General features: G+C 36.6%; 1 protein-coding gene across 6 annotated transcripts in view; it reads right to left on the bottom strand.

Moving 5' to 3' along the window:
- The window catches only part of VEZT (vezatin, adherens junctions transmembrane protein), a 59,836-nt gene that overhangs the window by 7,743 nt on the left and 26,226 nt on the right, over positions 1-25,867 (bottom strand). For 4 of the 6 annotated variants that reach the window (XM_027679905.1, XM_027679910.1, XM_027679909.1 and 1 more), the window contains 7 exons: positions 23,751-24,026; positions 18,286-18,435; positions 11,387-11,534; positions 8,145-8,476; positions 7,337-7,530; positions 3,143-3,243; positions 1,728-1,935 (listed from right to left, as the gene is read on the bottom strand). In XM_027679905.1, the coding sequence (XP_027535706.1) occupies positions 1,728-1,935; positions 3,143-3,243; positions 7,337-7,530; positions 8,145-8,476; positions 11,387-11,534; positions 18,286-18,435; positions 23,751-24,026 (1,409 nt within the window). The remainder of the gene's footprint in view (positions 1-1,727; positions 1,936-3,142; positions 3,244-7,336; positions 7,531-8,144; positions 8,477-11,386; positions 11,535-18,285; positions 18,436-23,750; positions 24,027-25,867) is intronic. The other 2 variants (XM_027679907.1, XM_027679911.1) reach the window with 1 other exon arrangement.

Below are 25,867 nucleotides of genomic sequence, written 5' to 3'. Positions count from 1 at the left end.
GTTCCTTAAAAACCAGTAGATGCTGTTATGTCTGGTGTCCATATCAGTCTGTCAGATTAGACACACACAGTCTGTGCCAAAAGGAGACAATAATAATTACTTTCATGAACTGCTCTCATCTTTTCCAGTTTTGTATGGGATGGAAGAAATCAATGCAGCTGGAGAAAATTACACTTTCTTCCCTCCCCACCATTTAATCTCTAGTCCTAAAATAATCTAGTATCTATACACTGAAAGGAAAAGGAACCAACACAAGCCACAAAGGCTTTCTTCTGGTGAACAGTTGCTGTAGACTACAGGAGTCAGATGGCTCTGTCCAGCCATGGCCACAGATGGCCAGAGGATATGCTCATATGGACAGGTATCAGCTGCTAACTTCAGTAAGGAAATATCCCGTGCAAGTTCTCCTGACAAGAACTCTTTCTGCAGGAGTCACTAGGTCTGTCAAGACTTGAACTGGAGGTAGGACTCCTTCCTTCTTTCTTCAACAGTGAGGAAAGGAAAACTTAAAAAGATTTATGTTAAAAGTTGTGTGGTGTCGCATCTAACACCAGAGGAGTAATACAGAAATCCTACTGTTGAGCAGACTGTTGCAATCTGATGTCTTAAGGGTCTTTTAACTAAACTAGAAGAGAAATTAGTACCAATAGCCAAGTGATCTCTTTTACCATAGTTGTAGCTTAATGGATATAAAGAAGAAAGTTGTGAAAATAGATATTTTTTGACGTTTTGATGTCAAAAGAGACAGTCTCATAAATAGGTATGGTCTGTTAGTGTCTGTTCCCACTAAATTACTGAAAGATGCAATCCATGGTCTTTTTTTTCTGGTAGACAATGGCAAAGGCAGAATCCTTGGATAGGTTGCCAGACTTGAGGGTTGTTTTTCATAACACAGAACATAAAATTTTTTAGAGGGCTTTTCCTAACCTTTCTCTAAGAGGAAGAAATGAAAATGAGAAAAAGGAAAAGACAAACTACTGCCAATTTTAAAGATACAAACACCTCAAGCAGTGAAAGGAATCAAGTTGTATCCAGCCTCATTGCTGTAACAGACACACTGTCTTGTAAAGGCAAGAGAAATTTTCATATTGCTGCCTTTAAGTGCAAGTGGCTGGAGCTACCCAGCAGTCCTCAGAGTTTGTAAAGGCTAGTTTGGAAGAACTCTTCTTCTTAGATGGTTTGTGGGGGTTTTTTTGGTAAATATTTTCTGTATATGCACTGTCTCATGGAAACAAAAGCCATTTTTACTCCTTTATGAGCCTTTAATATTTTAGAGTCTAGCTCTTCACTTTAACCTATATACTTCTGGAAGTCTGGAATAATTTCTGATGGTTTCTTTAAATTCTGAAAAGTAATTTATTTATGCACTCTGATTAAAGTTAATATTTACTGGAAAGCCAGGAAAGAAAGTCAGTCTGCATGGTTTATAGCCTGACAGTTCTCTTTACACTGTGTTAGTATTTTTATGTGTTCAATATTTTAGCTCAGTGCTTTGCTTAAAGCCAAATTCCCACTTCTCTGACTTCTTTTCAATATATAGTAAAATGACTGCTAAAAGTAATATAAAGAGACAGAATAGCAAACTAAGGCCACACAGCTCTATCAAAGACACTACTATAGCTAAGCACTGCCTGAATCCTAACATAGTCAGAAGTTAATGGCAAAGAGACACCTACACTTTCTAAGAAAGAAATAGAAAGGAATTAATTTTAAAAAGCAATACTTACCATGTTCACTGAATAGCAGCTGCTTCCATTTCTGTCTTTCTATTTCTGAAGCTTTAAATCCAAGTACAGATTTCAATTCTTGTAACACCCTTTTAGATTCCTGTCTCTCTCGTTCTTGTCTCTCTCTCTCTTCCTGGGAAAAGCAGTAAAAATCTTCTCTTTTGTATTCATTATCTGTATCTGAATAATCAACATATGCTTCCAATTCCTTAAAAAACAAAGAAAGAAAGAAAGAAAGCCTTGATCTTCACTGTCAGTGTGGACTCAATACTACAATCTGATTCATGATCAAGCGATCTCAACACAAGCCAACCACAGCAATAGGATGGAGCCCTGTTTGAGCAGAGCCAGTGGATCTGACACTGCTCTTGGTTGTATCTGTATGATTTTGGAGCAAGTCCACTCATTGAAAGTTAACGAGATTTACCTTCATACACAAGTATGATCAAGTGATATACCTTGAAAGATCAAGACATACCTTGAAAATGGGAGTCCATTTCCCCATAATTACAGGTGGAAATAAGCAATAAGCAATGCTGATGTGGGTTTCTTTTTTTTTTTACACTGTAACCAATTCTTAGTAGTCATGTATCTTGCTAATTTAACTTATGTAAATGCTTATTAAGAGGATATAGAGAATAGGAAACTCCTCCTCCAATTTTAAATATATTGGCTTACAAGCATAAAAAAACAAGAGTACCATTTATGTTATAACAGATGGTAAATAAAAATAGTTAAAGTAATTGGTCCCAGCTCTTTGATATGGAAAAAAAATGTAGAGACAATGCATGATGCATGTGGGGGAGGGGCAAGGGGGGGACAGAGCAGAGCATGGCTGTTCAATGTGCTTTCAGAATGCATCTGCTACTCAGTTAGGGGATGGAGGAGGCCTGTCCCTTTTCAAGACAGCCCAACCATCATCCATGAGCTCCTCAAACAACACAAAATTGTTCAGTGTCACAGTCTGCTTTAGGTATCCAAAAATGCGGAGACTACGTAAACTGAAGGCAGGATGGTTTGTGCTGGAGCTTGTCACTTTTGCAGCTGTGTCAATTTATCCATCAATATGTAAGTAGGACTCTATTTCATATATACTGCCTTTTAGCAATTCTCACTTTTTTCTTTATTACTCTGACCTGTGTTGCTGCTCTCCTTTTGTCACTCATTTCTAACGATATATATGAGAAGTGAATACTAGTGTTCTTTTTTCCAGCATAGGAAACATGGACCTCTCCATGGAACAGCAAAAGTAATACAGATAATTTTTTTCTACAAGTCCAATTTTGAAATGGTACTGGCTACCTACTTGATCTTTCTCAGCAAGACAAGGAGGTCACTGCACAAGCAACTGAAAAAAAAATGGATACAGCAAACAATCCCCAATTATTATTTTAAATGATCCTTTTTTTTTTTACCTGTTCTTCAGGGATTGGATCTTTGTTTTCTATGTATATGGCAGGTTGTGCTAAAGGTACTGTAGTACGCTGTAGGTTGTCACAGGAAACTTCAATTTTGCCTTTAGGGGAAAAAAGAAAAGGGATTTAAAATAAACCAAACATATTTGAGTGTTGAATGAGGTTTTTGACTCAGTCAGGCAGGTTCCAGGTATTTTCATAGGCAGGATTGGCACACATGAAAAAAACACACTGAAACACTGTGTTAGAGACCACTTACATAACTTAAAAGGTTTGATATGAGCTGCATCCAGTGGAACTCATGTTGAAATACTTCAACTAAAAAATCTCAACATTTTTATAGACTTTGAAAACCTGCAGGTGGCAAGAAAAATTGGTAGAACCAGAGAAAAGACTTAGTTCCCAAGTTTAAAAAAGAGAAGTGAAACAGTAAAATTATAGGTAAAAGAGCTTCAAATAACTGGAAAATACTGGAAGAAAAAATTAAGCAAAATTTATAGGAAGCTATCTGGGAAGTAAGTATGGAGACAATGGGACAGCCAGTGTAGGTTTGTTGAAAATCAAGATGTTAATTTTCCAGTGCAGTGACAGGTCTTATGAACAGAAAGAAGCCAAAGACGTTCTGCATTTTGTTTTCAGTAGGGCTTTTGACATGGATTCATGACATTGTCATAAGCAAAATACACAGGCCAGGAAAAGTTGCTATTAGGTGCATAGAACAGTCTCTTGGATCATCACAGTGTAGTTACCATTTTCAGATTGGAATACATTAAGTGAGCAGTTGTGTCAAGTCCAGTACTCTTTAATATTTCCAATGGGTGAAAGAAAACTGTTGCAGCATTAAATCTGCTGATATGGAGATAATCCATAAGGAAAATCAGAGATACAGCCCAGTAGATTTCAGATACAGGAGTTTGGTGACAGTGACTGCAAATTTTTGTGCTTTGGAACAGTGAAGTGCACAAATAAATGACAACTGACTGGGGAACAGCACTGAGAAAGCAGTGAGGAGCCTCAGAGTCACCTAAAGCCTGCTGCAAGCAAAAAGCCAAACTACATATTAGTACATATAAGCAACAGCACAGATGTTAGACACATGAAATAACATTTCTACTCTGCCACTGATCAGGCTGTTGATGGAACACAGTGCCCAGTCTGGGGCTCCTTCATTCAATGATACAGTGGGCAAACTAGAGGGAGTACAGACGAGAACAGTGGAAATGATCAGAGGACTAAATATAGTTGTCAGGGAAGAGTTGAAGCATAGAGAGTCACATAGAGAAGATACAAAGAAAACATACTAACCATCTTCAAGAATGTAAGAGCTATAAAGAGCAAATGGATTTCTGTTGTGGGCAGATCAGAAGTACTGCTTTTAAATTGCAGCAAGAGATATTTCTATTCACTAATAACATTCTACTGGTAATGGAATTAAGTGCTGAAACAGATGCCTGGCAATACTGTAAAATGTCTCTAAAGAGAGGTTTTTAGGAACAGGTAAACAACATTTACTCACAAACACTAATTTATCCTCGAGAAGGGAAATGGGCCTATCTATCCCTATTTTCAATTTCTAATCTATACATTGAACACTTGACGGATAGCGTTCTGAAAGTAGGCAGTCGACAATAATGCCAAGTTTGGTGGTGCTCAGTTATCTGCTTTTGCAAACAAGGAAAGTATGTAATTCTCTAGTGCCCTGGGCTGAGCTACAGATCTGACATTCCAGAAATATTTACATGCAAAATTTAAAAGAAAGGTGAAGCATATAGTGAAATTTCAAGTAGAAAATTGACAAGATATTTGTTTTATAATTATCAATTATCAAGCCCCCTTGTCTATTGTGTAACTCTGCCTCGTAATAAGAACATTTAAATAATAATAATAATAATAATAATAATTATAACAACAATAGAAATATGGTCCTGAAGGTATGAAGACAAATTTGGAAGAGTATATGGAAGTTACCAATTAAAAGCTTGCCTTCCCAAATCACAGGAGTACACCAGCTGCTCTAATACATGTACAGACTGCTCTGTTTGCCACCTGTATGGGATGATGCCATTGCTAAAGATACGCTTCAAGATCATGAATTCACGGTGTTTAACTAAAACTGCTGCTGCTTTAGTTCCTCTCCAGTGGATCAAATGACAGCAAGATCCAGGAGACTACAGAAGAGTACTATGGCCTTGCTGTTATAAATGTCTTAAAAAGTTGTTTATGTTTGCAAAGATAGAGACAGTTTAAAAGGAAAAAGGGTGGAGTTTAAAGGGTGGAGTTTGAGAGATATTGATTCAAAGATCAGTAAAACAATGATTTAACTAGTCATAAAGGGTATTCTGTTCTGTAAAATTAGCAGCAGATTAATATATATGCTTAAACTGTCCAGGTTTTAAGTGGTAAACTAGTTTTATCGGTGATGAAAAAAGGTGAAAGAATAAAGATAGGAAGCTGAAAGTCTAGCATTAACTCTAGGGATTGAGCAAATATCTATATGTAGATCAATGATAGATAAATCTGTCATTGCCCAAGAATTTAAGTAGAGCTAAATTCCCCTCAAGGTGCTGAAGCCCCACTTGCTGTCAGGCTCCGTTCTGTACCTGACAGGATGAGTGACTAAACAACACCAGTTACACCAAGTCCTGTAAAGAAAGAAGCCCAACTGCATTCACTGAAGGAACCACTTGCTCTAATATCCATTCCTGTCACCACCAACAGAAGGTGGACAGGAGTGTATGAATGTCCAATTCATTACCCTTACAAGGCTTTGCTTTGACAGTTTGACACAATGAACTACTTAACATACCTGTAAGAAACCAGCTTTGACACACAATGATTTAGGGCAAGAAGCATGTAGTACTTGCTGAAGGAGCCTCATCTCTTTATACAGATGCTCAACTGGTTGAGCTAGTTAGCTGAACCAAACATCTATTGCAGCAAAAGTGCTGGGCATCCACTTAGACACAATGTTCTACTCCCATGGGATTCTTGCAATAGCTCTTGCCAAAAGATTAATTTGGTTTTGGATAATAATGCACAAACATAAAAGATGTTTTAGCTTCTATATTATTTCAATGGGAAGGTATCTTCTTCCAAAGAGCTTTCAGAAAGCATTGGGAAAATATGAGATAATTTAATTAAATAATTTACATAATCATGACTGACAGACCAGCCATTAAGATCTGTAGAAAGACAGCAGAAGAACTAGATTTCATTTCATGCACAGCTTGAAAAGGTCAACTCACAGAAACTGCACTGCTTAAGAAATGTATCAGGAAAGCCAAATGTAGTCAGATGAAAATAGTTTTCAATGACCAACATAATTTAAAGTAGCTCCTGTGGAGTGGTTTAGTAAACTTGTTGCAAAATAGAGATTCAACCCCAACGCATTTGCAGGAAAGCCAGTGGGCAAAAGTGAAGATTTATTTTATTTTTTTATTTTCCACGCCTTCCTTCTAGATCACACACTAGATTATTTTTGTACTGAACTTTAAAAGGAAGCAAGTTATAATAAAAATGCCTGCTGTTTTTACATAACGTAAAAATAAAACTAAAATAACTAAAAATACTATGGTGTGCAGTCTAGAAAGAATTTTTAAGGAAAGGGAAAAAAGCGATCAGTTGTGGAGGGCATCAACAAAACACAACAGGCTAGCACATGCAAATGTATCAGGCTACATCTAATATCCTCAATAGGCTGTTTTAGGCAACACTGAGGGGGAAGCTGTAAGACTAGACTGTCAGGTAAAGTATACATGAATTTGGTTATACCATGTCTGGACCTGCACAGAGCCTGCATGAGGCCTCCCAGTGCTCCCAGTTCTGGTGTAAGCATGAACAAGGTCAGCTTGCATGACTCCAGGCCCACAGATCTCAGGGATGATTCATCAAAGTCCTACCTCTTCACAAGTGATTCACCAATCAAAGGCAAAAAGCCGCAATTGGTCTACACCTGAAAATGTAACCATCTGAATCCACAGGTCTAACAGACTGAGTTAACACATTCGCATTTTTTACTGAAACAAAAGCTTCAAGGCAGTGAAAAAGTCTGACATAAATACACAGTCTTTCCAAGTGTAAGACCTTCTTCAGCTAAAATTCTGACACACAGGCTGAACACTGTCTTTGATCCATTTTACCATTCCATCTCTGAAGTGTATCCCATTAGTTGCTAAATTAATCTCTCACATTTACCTTTTTTACTTGGGTTTCTTCCACTCATTTTTTCCACCTGAGAAATGGCTTCTTCCCAGCAGCTGTTGCTTGCCTGGATATGAGGCTGAATAAACTTTAGTTTTTGTTCAAGAACCTGATGGGCTTCTGTTGTCAACTCGGGTGTCTCCTTAGTGCTAACAAGTTTTTCAAGTTCATCCTCGAGAATTATTACCCTAAGTAATAAGGAGATGAACAGCAATAAGTAATAATAAATATTTGACTTCACCATTCCTTTAAATATTTAATTTAATATACTGTTATTCTCCTCAAGTTTTAAGTTTCTAACTCAGTCGATTCCTCAAAGATGCTCCACAATTTTAAAAATAAAATAATTTTCTCTACATCAAGATACATTGCTCACCTGCATTCATTACAGTAATTCTTATATGTAAGACTAAAGGAGTAGGACAGTCTCAACTGTTTCACCAAGGCAGTGACAAATCTTTAAAAATATTTATTAGGTAGTTATTACGAGCTGAACATTTTTATAAAGCATTCGGTATGTTGCAAAATCAATAGGAGATAAGTTTTCAGACTTTTTCAAGGGAGTGACAGAAGTAAGGCAAGATCTTGGTGCACTGCTTATCCTCAAATTTTCACCAGATACTTAAAGAGTCACCAGGAAAAAATATCAGATAGCCCATACTGTGTACAGATATGCCTATAATTGCAGACTTGCATGTATCTGCCTTTTTTTTCTTTTAATCTGGGATACAAACTTACAACCCAAAGAACTTCAAAACATTCTGCCTACCTGCATATTCTCTTAATTCATGTGTAAACTTACTCATTGAGCAGCGCCTTGAGGTGAAGCTGCAAGCTGCGTACTGCCGTCTGAAGGTTGTTCAGCTCCCTTGACTTCTGCTTTGTTCTGGGTTGCCATTCCAAACCCGACTGGTGCTGAGTTTCAAAGTACCGATAAAACTCGTAGCTTCTCCTAAGCTCCTCCAAGCAGGCAGTGTGTGTGTGAGGTAGGCCTTGAGTCACATCGGACAGGATGTGATGAGGCAGCCGTTCAGGGGAGACCAAGGGTTTGGGGGACGCATTGGCTGGGGAGAGGAGCAGCACCAGCCTCCTGAAGAATTCTGAACTCTGCCCTACCCAGAGCTGAAAGAGGACCTGCAAAAGAGGGTAGGGTTAGCTCTGTGCACCCGGGAAGACAGTCAGCCTCCAAAGTAAATGTACAGATACACCACGGGAAAACATTCCCTGGTCAGCAATAGGAACTTTAAAAAACTGCAAAAATCTGCTGACTGTTTTTGATGGGTATCCCAGATCACGTGAGGTTCAGATCTTGTGAACCTTAGGTGACTGTTAATTCTTTGATGAAGGATGTTAAATGTAATTATGTTCAGAAGATTGTCAGAGTCCTTAAACCTCATATTCTCATCAGGCAGTTTCATTATTTGCTATAATCTCAACATACCCTACAGCTTAGAAAGGGCTGCCAAAATTCCAGTGGCAGCAAAAACATTTTTCCCTTTATAATGCCAATCATTTCTACGATCTGGTAACTACCGCGTTGCCCCACACCCAACCTTGAATCGGGAGCCTAATTGTACTGCACTTCAACAAAAAACCATTTACATCTGAAGAAAGCTGAGCTGCTAACTTATTTCTTTTTTTCAGCCGCAGTGAGAAATTTCACCACCGATACCACTAAGGAGGAAAAGGCTTCTAAGAAATTAATCGATTCACAATGTTATATATGGTCCTAAAGAGGCCAGTCCATCTGGGAGCAAGGCAACCGACAATTTCAATTTCTTGAGAACTTCCACTTCCAATGAAATGTAAAGAACTGTTTTATTAGTTTAGAGAAGGCTGTTTGCTCAGTAGACTGTGACAGAACAGCAACACCTTATGTCTCTAAAATAAAAAGGAAAAGTTATGACACTTTTCTCTGCAATACTGGCCCTTATTAAAAGGGATCAATTGCAGGGGACCATGACATGCAGTCTGAAATCTATTCTCAAGCATTCCAGACTGAGGAAGACAAAATATTTACTCATCATGCTTTTGATATATCCAAGGGTATATCAAAAATACTTGGATGCAAACTGACAAAATATGCCAAAAGAATAAAAAAACTTTCTCAAATCACAAAAAATGCTCATGAGAAAAAAGAACAAATTAATTACATGAAATTAATTTGGGGCACACATGCAAGACTGATTTGGCTGGGTGCAAAAATAAAAAGCAGATAAATGGGCAGCAATCACTCGTGTCCCTGAATGTGTGGTGCCCTGGACAAAAAGTCAAAAGCTCATGCTATAATATGCACAAAAGAAGACCAATCCCTTCCACCAGACATAAGGCACAAGCAGTGAAAAAGTAGCACACAGAAATAGTGGATTTCAGGAATTGATAATCATAATCCAAAACGTACCTGAAAAGAGGCACAATGATGAGAGAAAAGGAAATTCCAGATGTATTTATGGTTGTAAGTAGCTTGCTCTGCCAATGACTCCTGATGATTTCTACTGATTTTTGCTTAAACTCAAAAAATATCCAACTGGCTCTCCTCGGTTTAAATTGGTATTTTTTTCTTTAGCCAAAAATTTTCACTCTTTAAATTGGTTTACTTCAAGGACAAGGTAGGCAAAAGACACATGCTACATTTGTCATATGGCCTAGACAGGGGCTTGAATGAAAATTAAAATATTAACTAAATCTGGATACATCTTGTATTCTACCTGCACTTTAACATAAAGACAAGTTCTCTCAAAAAAACCCAAACAACCTGAGGAGGACCACACATAAATCCAGGGCTCACGACACAAGTATGTCCCCAGGTTATCGGAGTATACCTATTTTATTGCCTACACAGGAATCTGCCTAAGACTGATTTATGTTATTTAAGCTTGGTTCAACTACACCACAACCAGCCTACACCTCTGTCTGTTATGAGTTAACATAAACTGAGATTTACTAGTTGTGAGCTTAACTGTATCCAGAAAGCATCCCAACCAATTTAACTAAAACAGATTTCAGTTAAACTACTGCAAATTGGAGGTAAACAAAGACTTAGCTTACAAGCTTAGGGACCTCTGGATGGCTTCTGCTTAAAAAGAAGTGGGTAAATTAGCGGGCTTGTATGGTTGCAATTAGAACTTCAGCTAATGAAAAGGCAAGGAAAAAAATCCCAAGGCTTCTATCTATTGTAGCTCTTAGCTTACAACCAATTAGACAAAGCCTCAAAGTTTAGTAATCACTACTACTGGTAACATTTACTGTAAGAACAAAAGAAGTCAAGGTCTATAAATTAAGTGAAAAAAATGCAACAAAAGCCAACCCCTTAGAAAGACATAAGTCACATAATATTGGATTTTTCAATTTAAAAAACAATGTTAAAAGGGAACTGCCTTTGCAGAAGACCAATAGACTCTAGAAGGCTTGCATTCAAATTAGATCTTCCTTCCAATTGACTCATGGAAATAAAAAATACCTAACATCTCAAAACAAAATAGATAAAAAGGTCATTATATGGTTGTCATTCTGTTCAGTTAAAAGTTTTTCAAAGATCAAAGAACTACACTGGCTCACAGCAGCGGGGGTCCAAGCTTATGATTTCTACTCCTCAGTGTAACTGAACACAGCTATTCCCTTTGGCAACTACAATTAATTTGTATCTTCTGATGTCTCTCTTTTTATTCATGTCAAGAGATTAGATTAAAAAGGAGTAAGTACAAATCTGGAAATTATTTTATACAGCTGGGATCAAGCGAAATCAGAGAGCAAAAAATCATGTTTAAGGAGATTGATCAGGTTGATTATAGAAAACTGACTTGAATTTCCATGATTTGCAGAAAAAAATCCTAATGTTGTATTGTGCAACTTCTCTTCCACTACACAAAATCACCTGAATGCCAATAAATGTAGAAACACATGATAAGAGACTGATTACATCTCCCTCTCAATTCACCGTGTTACTACAGGCTAGTACCTACAAGCCACAGGACTTCATGAGAACAGAAAGAGATTTTCCCCAGGAGCCTGCATGGAGGTACATGTCCTTCTAGGAGAGGTTACCTTGAGCGCAGGCAAGCTGAAGCCATCGGTTAGGTTGTGTGCCTCCTCTTCTGAGACCTGCTCTTCACTCAGTCCCAGACCCAGTTCCTTAAAGGGGACTACACAGATGTAGCTGGTCACGTTGTCACTCTCTGAGTTCAGAGGGTAGGTTTAGCTAGGGTTAAGGTGCTAAACAAAGCCACTTTTGCATTAAACATAAAAGGAAAGAAACACCTAATAAGGTTTCTTATTGCTGGTAATTTGTATGAAAGCACATATATTCCTCCCAAATCCACCCGAATCCTGTTTAATTGAACGTTTTGCAATCCTTATTTGGAGATCAAGTTTTAAAGGCTCTTAGAAGGATGAGAGCTAAGACACTGAAAAACCCCTACGTTTAAATACAAACAGATAAAAAGAAACAAAACTGATGAAAAGCACCTGCATCTCTTTTAAGTGAGAGAAACAGCTTGTAAATATTAAGTTTTCAAGAGATAGCTCATGTCAATCTTAAACCAGAAATCATATATATTAAAGAGGAAAGAGGAGAACAATTGTGCAATTTGAAGTTTCAAAGGTAGCCTGTGTTATAGACCAAACTCAGGATGATGTGAATTCCCTGAGAGTTATGTCTGTGGAAGAACTACTCAGAGATCTTTACAGTAAAAGGTCTTTGACATTTCAGACAGCATTGTGAAGAACAGGAGCTCCCTGACTGTCATACCATTAACTTCATTGATTACATTGCTGTAAAGCCACTATGATCTTGGCAGGAAGAGCAGTGAACTGGTATCTATTAACATTATTTGGCACATATAAATTCTCAGGAGGAAAGTATACATTTCTAGTCCTCAAAAACACTTAAAAAGCAGGAAGCAAGCACAATATAACAGATATCAGAAGACAGATAAAATAGACCAGGAAGCATTTATTTTAAAATAGCGCTAATTTTAGGCTAACCTCAGGGTGGGAAGGAGGAACAGTTCAAGATTTTGCACATTTTTCAACAGTCAACCAGTCACAAAATAGTAAAATTTGTTTTAAAACAGCAACTTACAACTTACAGTCATAAGCACAAAACCACATTTGTTCCATAGAAATATATATATGTGTAAAGCATACATGAAAATAAGGTCTTAATTTGAAATATGGGTTTTTCCATTTATAATTTGATCTACAAACTGAATGCTCTCATCTCTAGCACATAAGGCTGATTAGAAGAACTTGTTTCCTGTCCAACTAATATATTTTCTTGGGAAGCTACACGTTCCATCCACATTCACTTCCAAATTGTCCACGTGCTAAATTCTCATAGGATTGAACATACAAAGGTGATTTGCTCAAGAAAATGTTTATGACTTGAGTAGAAGAACATTACTATTTCCTGGGACAGAAAGTATTATTTTTTTATGCAAAGTGAAGTTTCCAGGATCTAAACAAACAAACACATTTCTCCCTACTTTCTCCAAGAAGTCTAGAAACAAAGAAGCCTATTAAGTGTTCAGACAAAAACCTGCAATGCAAATTAATTAGGAATAGAATATTACTGTTGCCATCAGTAGCTGCCTCACATAAATGGTGTCTACGCTAAATTAACCTGACAGCATGCCCAGCAGATGGAGCACATAGGATGAGGATGGTAACTCCAACAGAAATTGAAAAGTCAGGTCAAAACCCTTCAGGACCACTTATCTCAGAGACTAATTGTATTCTTTGTTAATATTTTCCTGCAACAAGACATTTCCAACAGCAGGAACACCACAAGAAGTAGTTTGGACACATGTGAATTTCTAAGTCACGCTAAAGCAATTCCAGGCAACATCTAAATGAGAAGTTTGACCAAAGGAGCCACTTACCAATGTCTCAGCCAGAGATTCCATTCCCAGCGGCCTCCTGCACTTCCTGCTTTGCCCTCCTACGCCCATTTCTATCTGATAGATGAAAGCAGAGAACTGATCCCATGCCCTCATTAGCTTCCTAAACCAAACTTTTAGAAAGTTTAAACACATACATGTCTGTTTTTATAACATTATTTATGGCTTGCCAGCAGGGAACGACATCTTACACCTATGGCAAAATTAAAGCTTTTTCAGTTTACACGGTCCAACACCCAGGTCCTACCTATCAATATAGTTCAATGGAAATGGAGTATCACACCATCCTGCATCAGCTGAGGAGGAGACTATTAACATCTTCCAGTAACATAAACTACAAAATGTCCTCCATCTGTCTTGTATATAATTAAATCAGATTCCCATGATGTAGAATCCACAAGGCTCTTAAGTATAAAAATACTAAGCAGCAGTATGGTGAGTGAAGCATCACCTGAGTTACTACACAATTCAATGGAGCACAGTGCAGAGAGCTGTTGAACTACTCTGCACAACATCCTGTAAATACTTTACCCAAAACACCTTATTTCTAGTTTGAGCTTTCAGCCATTGCATCCTACTATACCCTTATCTTCTGGATTACTAGAGAAATACTCTTCTATTTTCTCTGATATTTTGTTCTATGATTTTGAGCAATGTACTCTTGCCAATATGAACAAATTAGAGTAAGAATGATATGAGAAAATGCTGAATTGTTTCTGCTAGTACCCAACTGTCCCTTCACACAAAATGTAAGTAATATGACTTTCCATCTCATTAAATTACTGGTCCACCAAGTTTGACACAAATGTCTGGTATAAGGCTAAAGTATAACTATATTTTTTGTACTTTACATGGGAACAAATTTTTAATTAGGGCAAAATTAATTAATTCTACTCACTGAAGGCAGCTATCTAGCTAAAAGGGGGCACACTAGCCACAAGCAAATATTTTTGAACTTTGTTTTATTGAAGTGAGTAACGATAATATATCAAGTTTATGCAATTTGTATCACCATGAATAAAACTGTGAACTAAAATTTTTAATTCTCTGTAACAGGTTCATCAGACAGATCTCCTTCTAACATATTTGAGACATACATTAACACAAAAGCCAAACCTTCTACAGATAATTTTGGTAGGAGAAGTAATACTGATGGCTATAAAAGCTACCGTTAATGGATTAGCACAGATCAATATGTCCCTTAATATTTAATTTATTTACTAATTAATTTATAATAAATTACTAATTTATTATATAATAAGTCACTCATTTCTTTCTACAGTTCAGATTAATACCTAGATTTGCCAGTTTTTAAGACTAAACCCAACAGGCACCAGCTTAGCCCCTCAAGAATATTTTCTTCCTTGCATTTCAAAGTTATAACATAAGAAAAATGGCTTAAGTTCAAAGCAGTTTCCCTTTGGCTTCCAGTAGAGTTAGTCTTACTGAGTCAAAGTATGCATTTGATAGTTATCTCAGAAATAATCAAATACAATGAAGCATATGTTTAGCAACCTACTTAAGACTACTAACAAAAAAATCTTTCAAGGCAGCGTAAAGTAAAGCTACAAGCTCTGCAGTTTCCATTTGTTGACAAAATGAGATACAAATTTATAAATGTTTTTAAGATTGAACTTTCCTCTATTTTACAGTATTATTTCAGGCTAGATTTAAAACAATGTAAGTATGAAAATTTACAGTAGCATTTAGCTCAATGTCTGTACATTATTCAACATTATTCACTGAAATTACTTTTTCAGGGAAAAAAACAACCCATTAAAATAGATTTTGCTTATTACTGAAAACCTTTTTGACTTCACATTATATACATGCAACCTGTCTTAGAAAACAGTTCCTCTAAGAGGCTGTTTGGCTGATTTTATTAAGCACATATAAATGCATATTTTCAAAGTGGAGGAGTAAATTGATCTTTTTGCAGATTGGTGATGAAAGTAAGCTTGGAAAACTAATTCATCCACAGATATTTCCGGTAAGTTCCAAATAAATAAGAATGTTTTAAATGAAAGCTTAAATCAAAGTATATATTTTACTACATTAGTGACTTTAACACTCTTTTCTACAATACTTTAACCATTATATCTAATAGTAAATGTCTCTGTTTGAGACGTTTACCATAGTCTTAAGGCAACAATTATCTTTGCTGCATTATGAAGTTCAATTTCAGATTTCCAGGTATATTATAAGAAACACCAGGATAAAAGAAAATAGAACATACTTCACATTATCGTTCTTTTGTAGGCCTGTATATCACTCAAAAGGCCCAGTCACAGGCCAGGACCTTATTTTAATAACTGGAGGGTATCTGGAGTTAAAGGCTCACCACTGTTGTTGAATGACAAGCATTATACCCACATTGCAGTATCAACTGAATACCATCAACCAAGGAAACCAAACTCTAATAAGGAAGTTTTCTGTGTATACATGCACATAAACGTTTCCATGAAATGCACGCTCCATGGTTAAAAGCTGTGGCTGTCCTATGCAGTTGCTCACACTCTTATGAAATTATCACTTCTTATCCTTTAAAGAGAAAAATCGCCCTAAAGAACAATCAGCCCTCAATTAAAATGGAACTAAGATTTGATCATTAGTGTATTAGCTGGGCAGATTCAAATTCTGTTGCCCTTGAGAGTAGGAGTTGTTTTGCATATTATATTTCTATTGAAAGTTTTTCCAAGCAATAATAATGCATTTTTTCACTTGCCTAAATACAAAGATACATCTGCTCTGCAACAAAAAATACAAAGCAATATGCAGTAAAACAAAAAAAATTTTTTAAACAGAATTAAGACTAACCAGGGAAAATAGGTTTGGGGTTTTTTTTAAAGCAATATTGTAATATTAATCCAAATTTTATATATTTGGAATGCTTTTCAAATACCTGTTTCTCTATTAAAAGCATTTTGTTTTGTCATTGCCAGTGTAAATCACTAATAGTCCTGCTGGATTCATGTATCTCACAATGTTTAGAAAAAGCAAATTTCAAATAGAAATTCATTAATTCATGACCAAACAACTGAGAGGAATGAAAGTTGAGAATATCTTCCCCTTTTGTGGAAAGCCAAACTTACTAAAAAGACCTGTAAAAGTCAGAATAGGGATCTCATTTCCAGATTTTGGATGGAAATTCCTTTCCTTTAATTTATCGGCATTCCTTTCCTTCAATTTATTGCCTCACTTCTTTATTTACTCTCTCTAGTTTCTCTTTCTCCTTGCTGTAGACCAGATCTGTGCTAACAACCTGATGATAGAAAAGAGCATTAAAGTTGTCTCAAGTTGCAGCTGTAAATGCTTTCAACATGAAGGAATCTTTGGCCCCTCCATCATAAGAGTAGCATTTACTTGCTCAAGGCACTGGAATCCATTTGAAAGATGCTCCTTGCCATCAATACTCCTGTAATACATGTAATGTTTTCAGGCATTCAAGATAGTTGGGGGAAAAAAAAAAAAATCAAACGAAGGCAACTTGGAACTACCTTAAAGCTCTCCTTAATTACCTTGGTGGGGAGAAAGAATCCTTCAAATGCTACCACTGGTTTTGCCACTATATTCTGCACAAATATAATGTTTCTCTTTTCATTTGTCAAGAACCTATCTATATACACTAAATCTCAATAAATTTTTGGCCATTTATTTCTGCTGGCCCTTACTACTGTGTATCTACATGGTAAATTGCTATAAATTTTCAAAGACAGATATAAATGTCAAATTATCCAAACTAAACAAAACTTTCTTCTCTCCTATTCCTTAATTTAAAAGCCATTCCTTAAATTTAGTTGTTTTAAAACTCGTGGACAGTCTAATACACACCAATAATTCTTGAACCTGTAACTTTCCCGGCCACAACAACAATTATACACCTGTGATAACAACTGCTGGACTGACTTTCTCCATGTTGGAGGATGTTTGGGAAGGACATGTTAGCTGATCCTATTTTCAGATCTCTCTTCCTATGTTCTTATAAGTGATTCTTGACTATTTCCAAGCTAGATATCAGTTGCTCTCATCAACATGTCTGAACCAGAGTAATTTTTTCTTCCTTTACACAGCAAACACACTCTATTCCTCAGAGCCAAGTCTTGAGGCCAGAATAAGGATGTCTATTCCTACAGAAATTAATATTTTGCAAAGAAATACTAATTTGCTTCAAAGTGAATGCACACTGTGCAGCTTTGTGTGTGCCACTGTATGCATACACATTAACACTCAATATATTAATCTATTTGCCAGACAACATTTATTAATCAATATTAAGTTCCAGGAAGACAAAAGAAGTACTTTGTTGTGTCAGATTTTCAACACTCACATTACCATCAGCTTTTGTTTCCTTGTATTTTTTTTTTCAGATTAGGAACATATCTGTTTTAAATTTTGCTATAATTTAGGGTGAATACATTGTTATTTCCTATACAGTACAATAAGTACAATAAACATAGGAAAAAAACCTTGAAATGCTAATGCCATTAAAAAAAAGTATCAATTCATTGAAAAATACACATGACACTTTGCAAAATGTAATCTGAACAAAGAGTTCTGGTCTGATTCAGAGTAAAAACTCCTTGCTTTTAAATGTGCCTTTTGGCTAAATTAATGTAATCAGTTCCACTCAGCTTGTCTGAAATAGAAAATCAACTTACCTTTGAACACAGGGATGTTGAGTGAAAGGTCATTTGTTCAGAGAAGAGGATATTTTGGTGCAAGGGAAAAAGATGGATAAGAGGAATTATAAAACAAAAACCCGAAGGACTCTGAAATACATCATCGGCATTTACACCAAAGGCATGGGTGTCAGTAACTGGGACAATGTTTTCAGTGCAATCAATGCACCTGCACAGCACACAGAGGCAAAAATTTTAAACACATTCCAAAACAAGCATAAGCCCCAATTTACTATGCTACCTTTTCTTTGTCTAGATACATAATTAGAAATTGTATGTTTCTAGAAATACTGACTCTAAACATTGACACAACCATAGGTAGGTAATACGGAGTATCTTCACTCGTGGGTTTGTACAGAAAGGATATTTTTTCAGCATGTACAGAGTGGCCAGTCTTGAAGCCCGAAAGTTGGCTCTGACGGATCGATACACGGCCTTCCGGAGACCAATCAGGTGCTGACTAGGATGCTGTCCAGCTTTATTAAATGGGCAAGCAGCACTGACCCTGTCAAGCAAACTTGAAAAGTAAAATGTGATACAACTGTACAGATGTCCTAAAGTATTTTTAAAAGACAGTACATAAGCTTTCTTATTCCATTATTTAGAAAACTTTTTCAAACCACTCAGAAACTATGAGATTTAAAAAAAAAAAATCCATCCTATCAATGATACATTTAATCAACATTTCAGATAGCAGCCAGGATTCCTCAGTAGATAGCCTGATTCTATTCTCATCTGAGCCATGGCAAAACTCCTACGCACATTTATTTTCTCCAAAATTTTCTAAGATAATACACTAAGGGTAGACAAGGCATAACATTATCTCTGATACAAAACTATTACACTGTCAGCTTTGGAAGTTTTAATAAACAGGTATTTAACACATCTCTTTACATCTAAGTTTATTCTTTCAATAATTTTTGCAGAAAAAATGTGCCACTACATAGTTATGTGTGCAAAATACTATATTCATTTAACTTCCTCCATGCAGAAACTTTTCTAGGTCAAGAGAAATATTATTTGAGCGGTGACATAGATTTTATCATCATGCAATGAATGACAGCTGTGTTTCTGGGAGTTTTGACACGTAAACACATGAAATATATGCAACCACACAAGCACATTTGAAATTATATTTGGCATCCACCTGTTCAGGTGAATACACCATTTAAAAGAAACTGCCATTTGCCTATCAGAATATACTTCAGAATGGCTTTAGCACTGTAAGAAATTGCCTCATTTGGAAACAAAATGAATTGTGAACTGGGTGAACATTACATACGTCTGTGTAACATTAAGCTCCAGTTATATACAATCTGATGCCAAACCTATGACTGAGACACTGTAAACAGCCTAGGTGTACTCTGCTTGTTGGGACTGTGTTTAGTAGAATCAGCTTGGGAATGAACACAGTGCAGATGGACAACAGGATGATCAATTGGGATTAATTGTTTGGGGACTGGAAGCCTGCTTCTGCTCTCACCTTTCCAAGGGCAGGTGAGGAGTGAATTCATGTCCACAATCATTTAAAAGGGAAAAGCTCACAGGGTACCTGGCAAGCCTGAGGTCTGTTGCTGCCTTGGTAACTGTTTCTGTAGCCTGTCTGATCAAAAAAGCTGACTAAGTCAGCAGGCCTGACCCTGCTGGAAAAATGTCAGTCCTACTCCATGTGCTTAGCTGGGCCATGCTGAACATTGCCAGGAGGGGAAATAGCTTATGGCCTTCACTGTCAACTATGAAAAGCAATGCAGACCACCCAGTGAGCAAGGCTGGACCCGTATCAGTATGGTAAGCATGATTAACACAAGCAGATTCATGCCAAATATTGCCATATACTGAATATGCTAGCTGAAATACAATATAAAATATCTGCATACCACATTAAATTATGTGAGTGATATTCAAATGATTTATATAACATCTCATAACTTTAAAATCTGAATAAAATAAAAAAACTGTATTCATTACCATTTCTAAATGTAAATTTCAAATGCCTAGCCTAGATGTACATTTCACTAGGGAACACAGCATGTAATGCAGTACATGCCAAGCTTTAATGTTTCTCTAGCTTTCCAAGGTAATAAGTGGAAGTATTTATATATAAACTCTCACATCAGTTTGTAGACTCAAGCCCAGGGGGAATTGTCAGAAACAGGCTCAAAGAAAAGGAGGAAAATTCTTCTACTGTAAAAAAGAGACAGAGGTCCATGTTCTTCTATAGTGATGCAAGCATTTCCAACTTCTATACAGAATAAATATAGCACAACTCATGCACAGCACGTAGTGCCAGTATTGAGCAAAACAATCTGTTTTCCTTCTGGAAAGGCTTGATTCAGTCTTTTCAGAAAAGAATTCTTCTTTATTCCACTAATCTTAGATTAGTATAATTTGTTATAAATGTCTACACGTCATATCCCTAACTTCCTAATATTTCATTTATCTTCACAAAATCACAGAATTGTTTGGGTTGGAAGGGACCTTGAAGATCCTCTAGTTCCAACCACCCTACCATGAGCAGGGACACCTTTCACTAGACCAGGCTGCTTGAAGCCCTATCCAGCCTGGCCTTGAACATTTCCAGGATGGGGCATCTGCAGCTTCCTGTGTCCCACCACCCTCATAGTAAGAATTTCTTCCTAATATCTAATCTAAACCTGCCCTATTTCAGATTAAGCCATTCTCCCCTGTCCTATCACTACATAATCTTGTAAAAATTCTCTGTTATCTTCTATATATTTTGACTTACAAAATGTTATCAGCTTTGCATATCAGCCACAAGAAGCAAGAAGAAAAAAAGGTTAAGGATGAATTTTCTTTCCAGACCCATTTTACTTGTAAAGAACAGTGACATATTTCTCCATTATTTTCACAAGCTAAATCTTAAATTGGCTTTCAACTTCCGACAAACTTATATAGACACATTGAAACCTATTCCTGCACTCTAACATGAAAGCTGTTCTATAAAGATGCTAATATGCACCAACACGTGCTCATAGGGTTTAATTCCAGTTTAAAATATAGTAGAAAGGGAGCATTTTGGAAAAGAAGATAATTATTTCAGTGACAGGCAAGGGAGTAAATATTTGCTGCTTATTGCTGCAGCCTTTCATTATGTATTCCTTCAGTTCTCATTTTATAATGTGCAAGACAATGGACATACTTTCATTACCCTGCAGAAATTCCAGGCTGCAACCCATGATCAGGCTTCATTTGTCTAATTACAAATGAAGCAATTAGACAGAAATACTGCCTTTCTGCCTGAGTAGAGCATTGCCTAACCTTTGCTACACAATTTCTGTAATCCAAATTACCCAGGTGAGATCTTGGCCATCTCTGCATCGCAGAGCTTGTACGAGTAGGCACACCTGAAACGCCAACAGCAGCACTAAACACTTCTGAAGGCCATTCTGGAATCAGAATATCAGAATATTTTTGAGTAGCTAATATAAGAAAAGCCCGACAGGATTACAGAATCACAGAACAGTTAAGGTTGGGAGGGACCAATGGAAATTATCTAGTCCAAGCTCCCTGCTCAAGTTCTTAGTTCCTATTCTATACGGCTGCTGTGAGTTTTATTGGGTGGGAGGGGAATGAAGGCAAAATTACGTTTGAATGATATTTCAGTATAGCAGTCTCTACTACACAGTAGTAAATACTGAACTAGTGATGACCAACCAAAACCTCATCAGAAATAATCTAGCATTTACAGAGACAGTCCAATATCAATTAATAAGGGGCAAATAGGGTATAATAAAGCAAAACCATAGATATTTCAAAGCATATATAATTTAGCCTAAAAAAATAGCAATGGATGGTGCAATGGGGAAGAAAACCACGAGCGGAGCACAAGGAACTTCAGCTGCAGACCTGGGCTTGCCCTATCACAGTTTAGCTAAGAACAGCTAGTCAAAATCTGAACTTGGTACTATTTGTCTGCTTCAGTATCTTTCCATTCACAATATGATTAATGCACAGCCCAAAGTATGCTGAGCTAGCAGTACCTTAAAACACTTGCCTATGTGTCACTGACCAGGATGCTGCACTACCTGATTGAACTCTCATTCTTTAAGGATGTAAAATAACACAAGACAATACTCATTAACGTTTCAGATGCAACCATTTCTATTGCCACGTGACTCTTTCTGAACAAGCACTAAGACTCTGACAAGATTACTACAGGAGATCGTACTAAACTTTGTTCTGCTGAGGTTGATCATATACAAAGCGCTACCTCAAGCAAAGAATTTCTCATTGACCTGTGCAGCAGCATCTCTTGCATATGTGGATGTAGGAAAGGACACTCTGGAGTTAGAACTTCCTCCAGGCTAGACCAAACCAAAACTTGTACAGCACTGACTTCTTTATACTATACAATTGTTCCAATGAGGATGTCAGTCAGCCTTCTCCCACTCCATTCATACTCCAAAGTCTTTTGAAAAGTTTGCCAAAGTTTTAAGTAAAGAGGCTATTAGATCAAGCATCAGCTTAAAGACCAGTCTGTTTTTTGTTAATCTGTTATCTAAGAAATGTAGTAAAAGAACAAGGCAGCAGCAATTTAGACACTGACCACAAGTTCGTTTGCTTAAACTTCGGCAAAAATCCAAATGTTTTTCTCATTTGTAATTCGGACAAGCCCTAACAATAATTTCTTTTAAGAACCCGTTTGCAAAGATAAGACTGCCTATTGCTTAACTATATGCTTCTTCAGCAAAAAACCCAGATCAAAACAAAACACATAGCTAGGCAGACTGAACACATGCTTATGCATTCCGAAGGGAGAACGAAACGTTTCTTCAATGAAGCACACTGAAGGTATCTCAAGCTAGAAAATTAATCCAAAATTTCAAGTCTACAGTTTCAAGCTTGCATGTAAGAACATGTGCCTGAATGCAGAATAGTTGGTCTGGCACGAACAAACAACTTCTTGGTGCATGCAAGGGAATTTCTTATTGTTTTTAGAAAGAAGTCAACTGTATTTTAGGTGTTGGCGTTTCTCACCTCCTTTAGCCTTAAGTCAAACTGGCACAGGTATGTATCTCACCACAGGTTGTTACAGGGGAAAAGCATCCATGCCAATGAGAATGCACAGAAGCAGGCCTCTTGGCTTTGGAATCATTGCATACACTGAACACATTCTGATGTCCTTTCACATAGCAAATAAGCAAAACTTACCAAATCACTACAAGAGCTAAGTAATCAGAAACACTTTCACACCCCTTAAGTGAAAGAGAGGCAAATTCAACAGTAACTAATTTAAGAAGCTAAACATTTCAACAATTGTATGCAAGAAAAAAGAGTAATATTAGCTTTATTTGAGGTGGGAAATGACCTTTGATGGTCTTGCTGATTACTTTGTTCTCACTACTTCAGACTGTTATTTGTTAAATAAAAATAGAATGGTTTTCATGTTATCTTGTTTTCTAAACTATGAATGATTACTTGCAGATCAGTTTATTTACATATATTTGGTAAATAAGATAAAAAAAAAATCTCAAACAACCAACTCTCTAAATGACTTCCCAAAATCTTTAACTGAATTAGTTCAAAATCCACTTCTTTGTGTATTTCATTGCTAGTAGAGCAGGAGATTTCGAAGACACATGAGTCTTGTGAGACTTAATTCACCTTCAGGATGCAGGGTTTTAACACTGAGTTGTTAGAATTCATTCTTTTAGTATGAATTGCAATTATACTATTTTATGTAAGCAAAAACCTTTAAGTACTGTTTTTCAGTAATTCCACTTGTTACAGGAGACAGTGTAACAAGACAATTTTAGAAGACAGCAGGCTTGAATGGATCTGTGTATTAAATAAATTGAAATACAGACTCACAGGGTAAATCCTCTGGAAATTACTTCAGTCTCTTGAATGAGTCGTAGAGCTTTCCTCACGAGATTAGTAAAAGCTCGGCTATTTGCCACTGTTTCTTCCAGCTGGATACAGTATTTTCGCAGGGACATTTGCAGCTTGGCTGTCCTCCACGTGCCCCATACTCTAAAGACTGCATAGACAAGCAGAACTAGTCCCCACAGCAGCCACGATGATTCCTTCCACCACGAAGGAAGCATAAGCAGTGCACTTACAAAGGCAAGAAACAGCGAAACATCCCTGCAAACGGAGAAAGTATCATCAACCACAGATTCCTGAGGTCAAACAAGAGGTAAAAAAATCCCAAAATTTTCAGTTACATTTAGGATTAGAACGTCTTATTATGAGGCTTTTATGTAGGCCCTGAAGGGAGCTGTGAACACCAAAACCTACGCTAGTAGCAGACTTAGATAAATATGTACATGATATTACATGCTTAGTATACTCTAAGGAAACATTTCTCCAGCTTTTTATAGCATGAGTAAAAGAATAATACCACTTTGAAAGGTCAGTTTCTCTTACATGTGACTTAAAAAAAAAAAAAAAGAAAAAGAAAAGAAAATAGAAAAAGAAAAAACCTGACTACTCAGAATTATAAGCCAGGGCGTGTAGGAACCGTAATATCTGTACTTCCAGGTTCAAGAGTACAGTAGGGAAGGGCATGTTTCTTTTGGTAGCAAATCCCTCAAGTAATGCCAGCTGTATTTTTTCTAGAGTCTGACTCATTTAACTTGGACACCAACGCACTACTAGTTTTTAACACATTTTTATAAATATGGCTTGAATAATCATTTAAAATAATTTGGCAGCTTTTGAAAACCCTTGAAGAAGAGAGTTCCTAGTATCTCATTCAGTTATTTCTAAAGGACATTTCAAAAACTTCACAGTTATTTTTTTTCTAGAAAAATTCAACATAAATAACTGCTAAAAAATACACTGTGTTTCAAATATATTACAGTTTTGTAAAATAATTACAATCTTCACAGAGATGGATGGGAAATTGGCTTCAAGGTGCGTTTCAACTACAGTTTTTCAGAATTTTTTCAATGAAAAATATTCACTTTCTTTAGACCATAAAGCTGTGTATCCTGCATTTAGATTCGGAAGTATTCACAAGGAATATTTTTCCATTTCTAAAATAAGACATGGTCTCTGGGTTTCTATTTTCTGGATGGTTTTGTGGGCAAATTTCAACAAGCTTTACAAGTGTTAACTTTTCGGGGCTACTGGCTCCTGATAGGTTTCAGTAGAGGTCCAGGGTTAAAATAGTCCAAAATAGTCCCTTTAAAAGGGACAGACACACAGTCTCTAACTTCCTTGGTAAATGAAAAAAATAAATCACAACAATTAAAAGACTAAAAGGGATATAAGAACTCACTTCGTCCATTTTCAGTTTCTGGTTAGCCCAGATCATCATGGACAGACCAAAGATGAGACTTCACAACCCATGCAGAGAGCCATTCCAACTCATGAGTACCCGTAGAGTTCAAAAGATTTCCCTCAAGTTCAGTCTGAATCACTGGCAGACTAATTGTATTATTTTTCCTCACATCCTTCCCTTTTATGAACAGAACAAATGACAACTGATCCCCACATTCCTAACCACCTTTTACACATCCTAACACTATCAAGTCCAGTTTCTTTTCTGGAATAGTACTGCATATCCAATTATTCATCACTTTGTGTTTATTAATTTAACTTTTCCTTCCCAAGTGCAGCATTAGACTTTTGTCTTTATTGACTTTTCTATCGATTTCAAGGTATTTCTCCAATCTAATTTTGACCCTCTATTCTATGAAAACACAAACTTGGTGTCATCTGTAAGTTGAGCAATATTCACTTATTTTGTAAGTGTACTTTATCATCTGAGCAGTTAAAGAAACCGAATAATGCTAGGACCAGAAAAATCTAGTTCAAAAGTTCTCTTGTTTGACAGAGAGCATCAATAATGACATAACTTAAACAGTTGGGGTTGACTATAATAATTTTATCTATTTTTCTAACATACGTATGAGAAAATAGCACTGGACTGTGTTATAAGATTTTTATCTACTGATTCCTGTCTGTTTCTGAGCAAGACA

This window comes from Neopelma chrysocephalum, unplaced genomic scaffold (genome assembly GCF_003984885.1).
Source record: "Neopelma chrysocephalum unplaced genomic scaffold, ASM398488v2 Primary Assembly neopelma1_59, whole genome shotgun sequence".
NCBI classification, from domain to species: Eukaryota; Metazoa; Chordata; class Aves; order Passeriformes; family Pipridae; genus Neopelma; species Neopelma chrysocephalum.
Note: the sequence above shows the minus strand (reverse complement) of the source record. Positions and strands in the feature narration are given on the sequence as shown.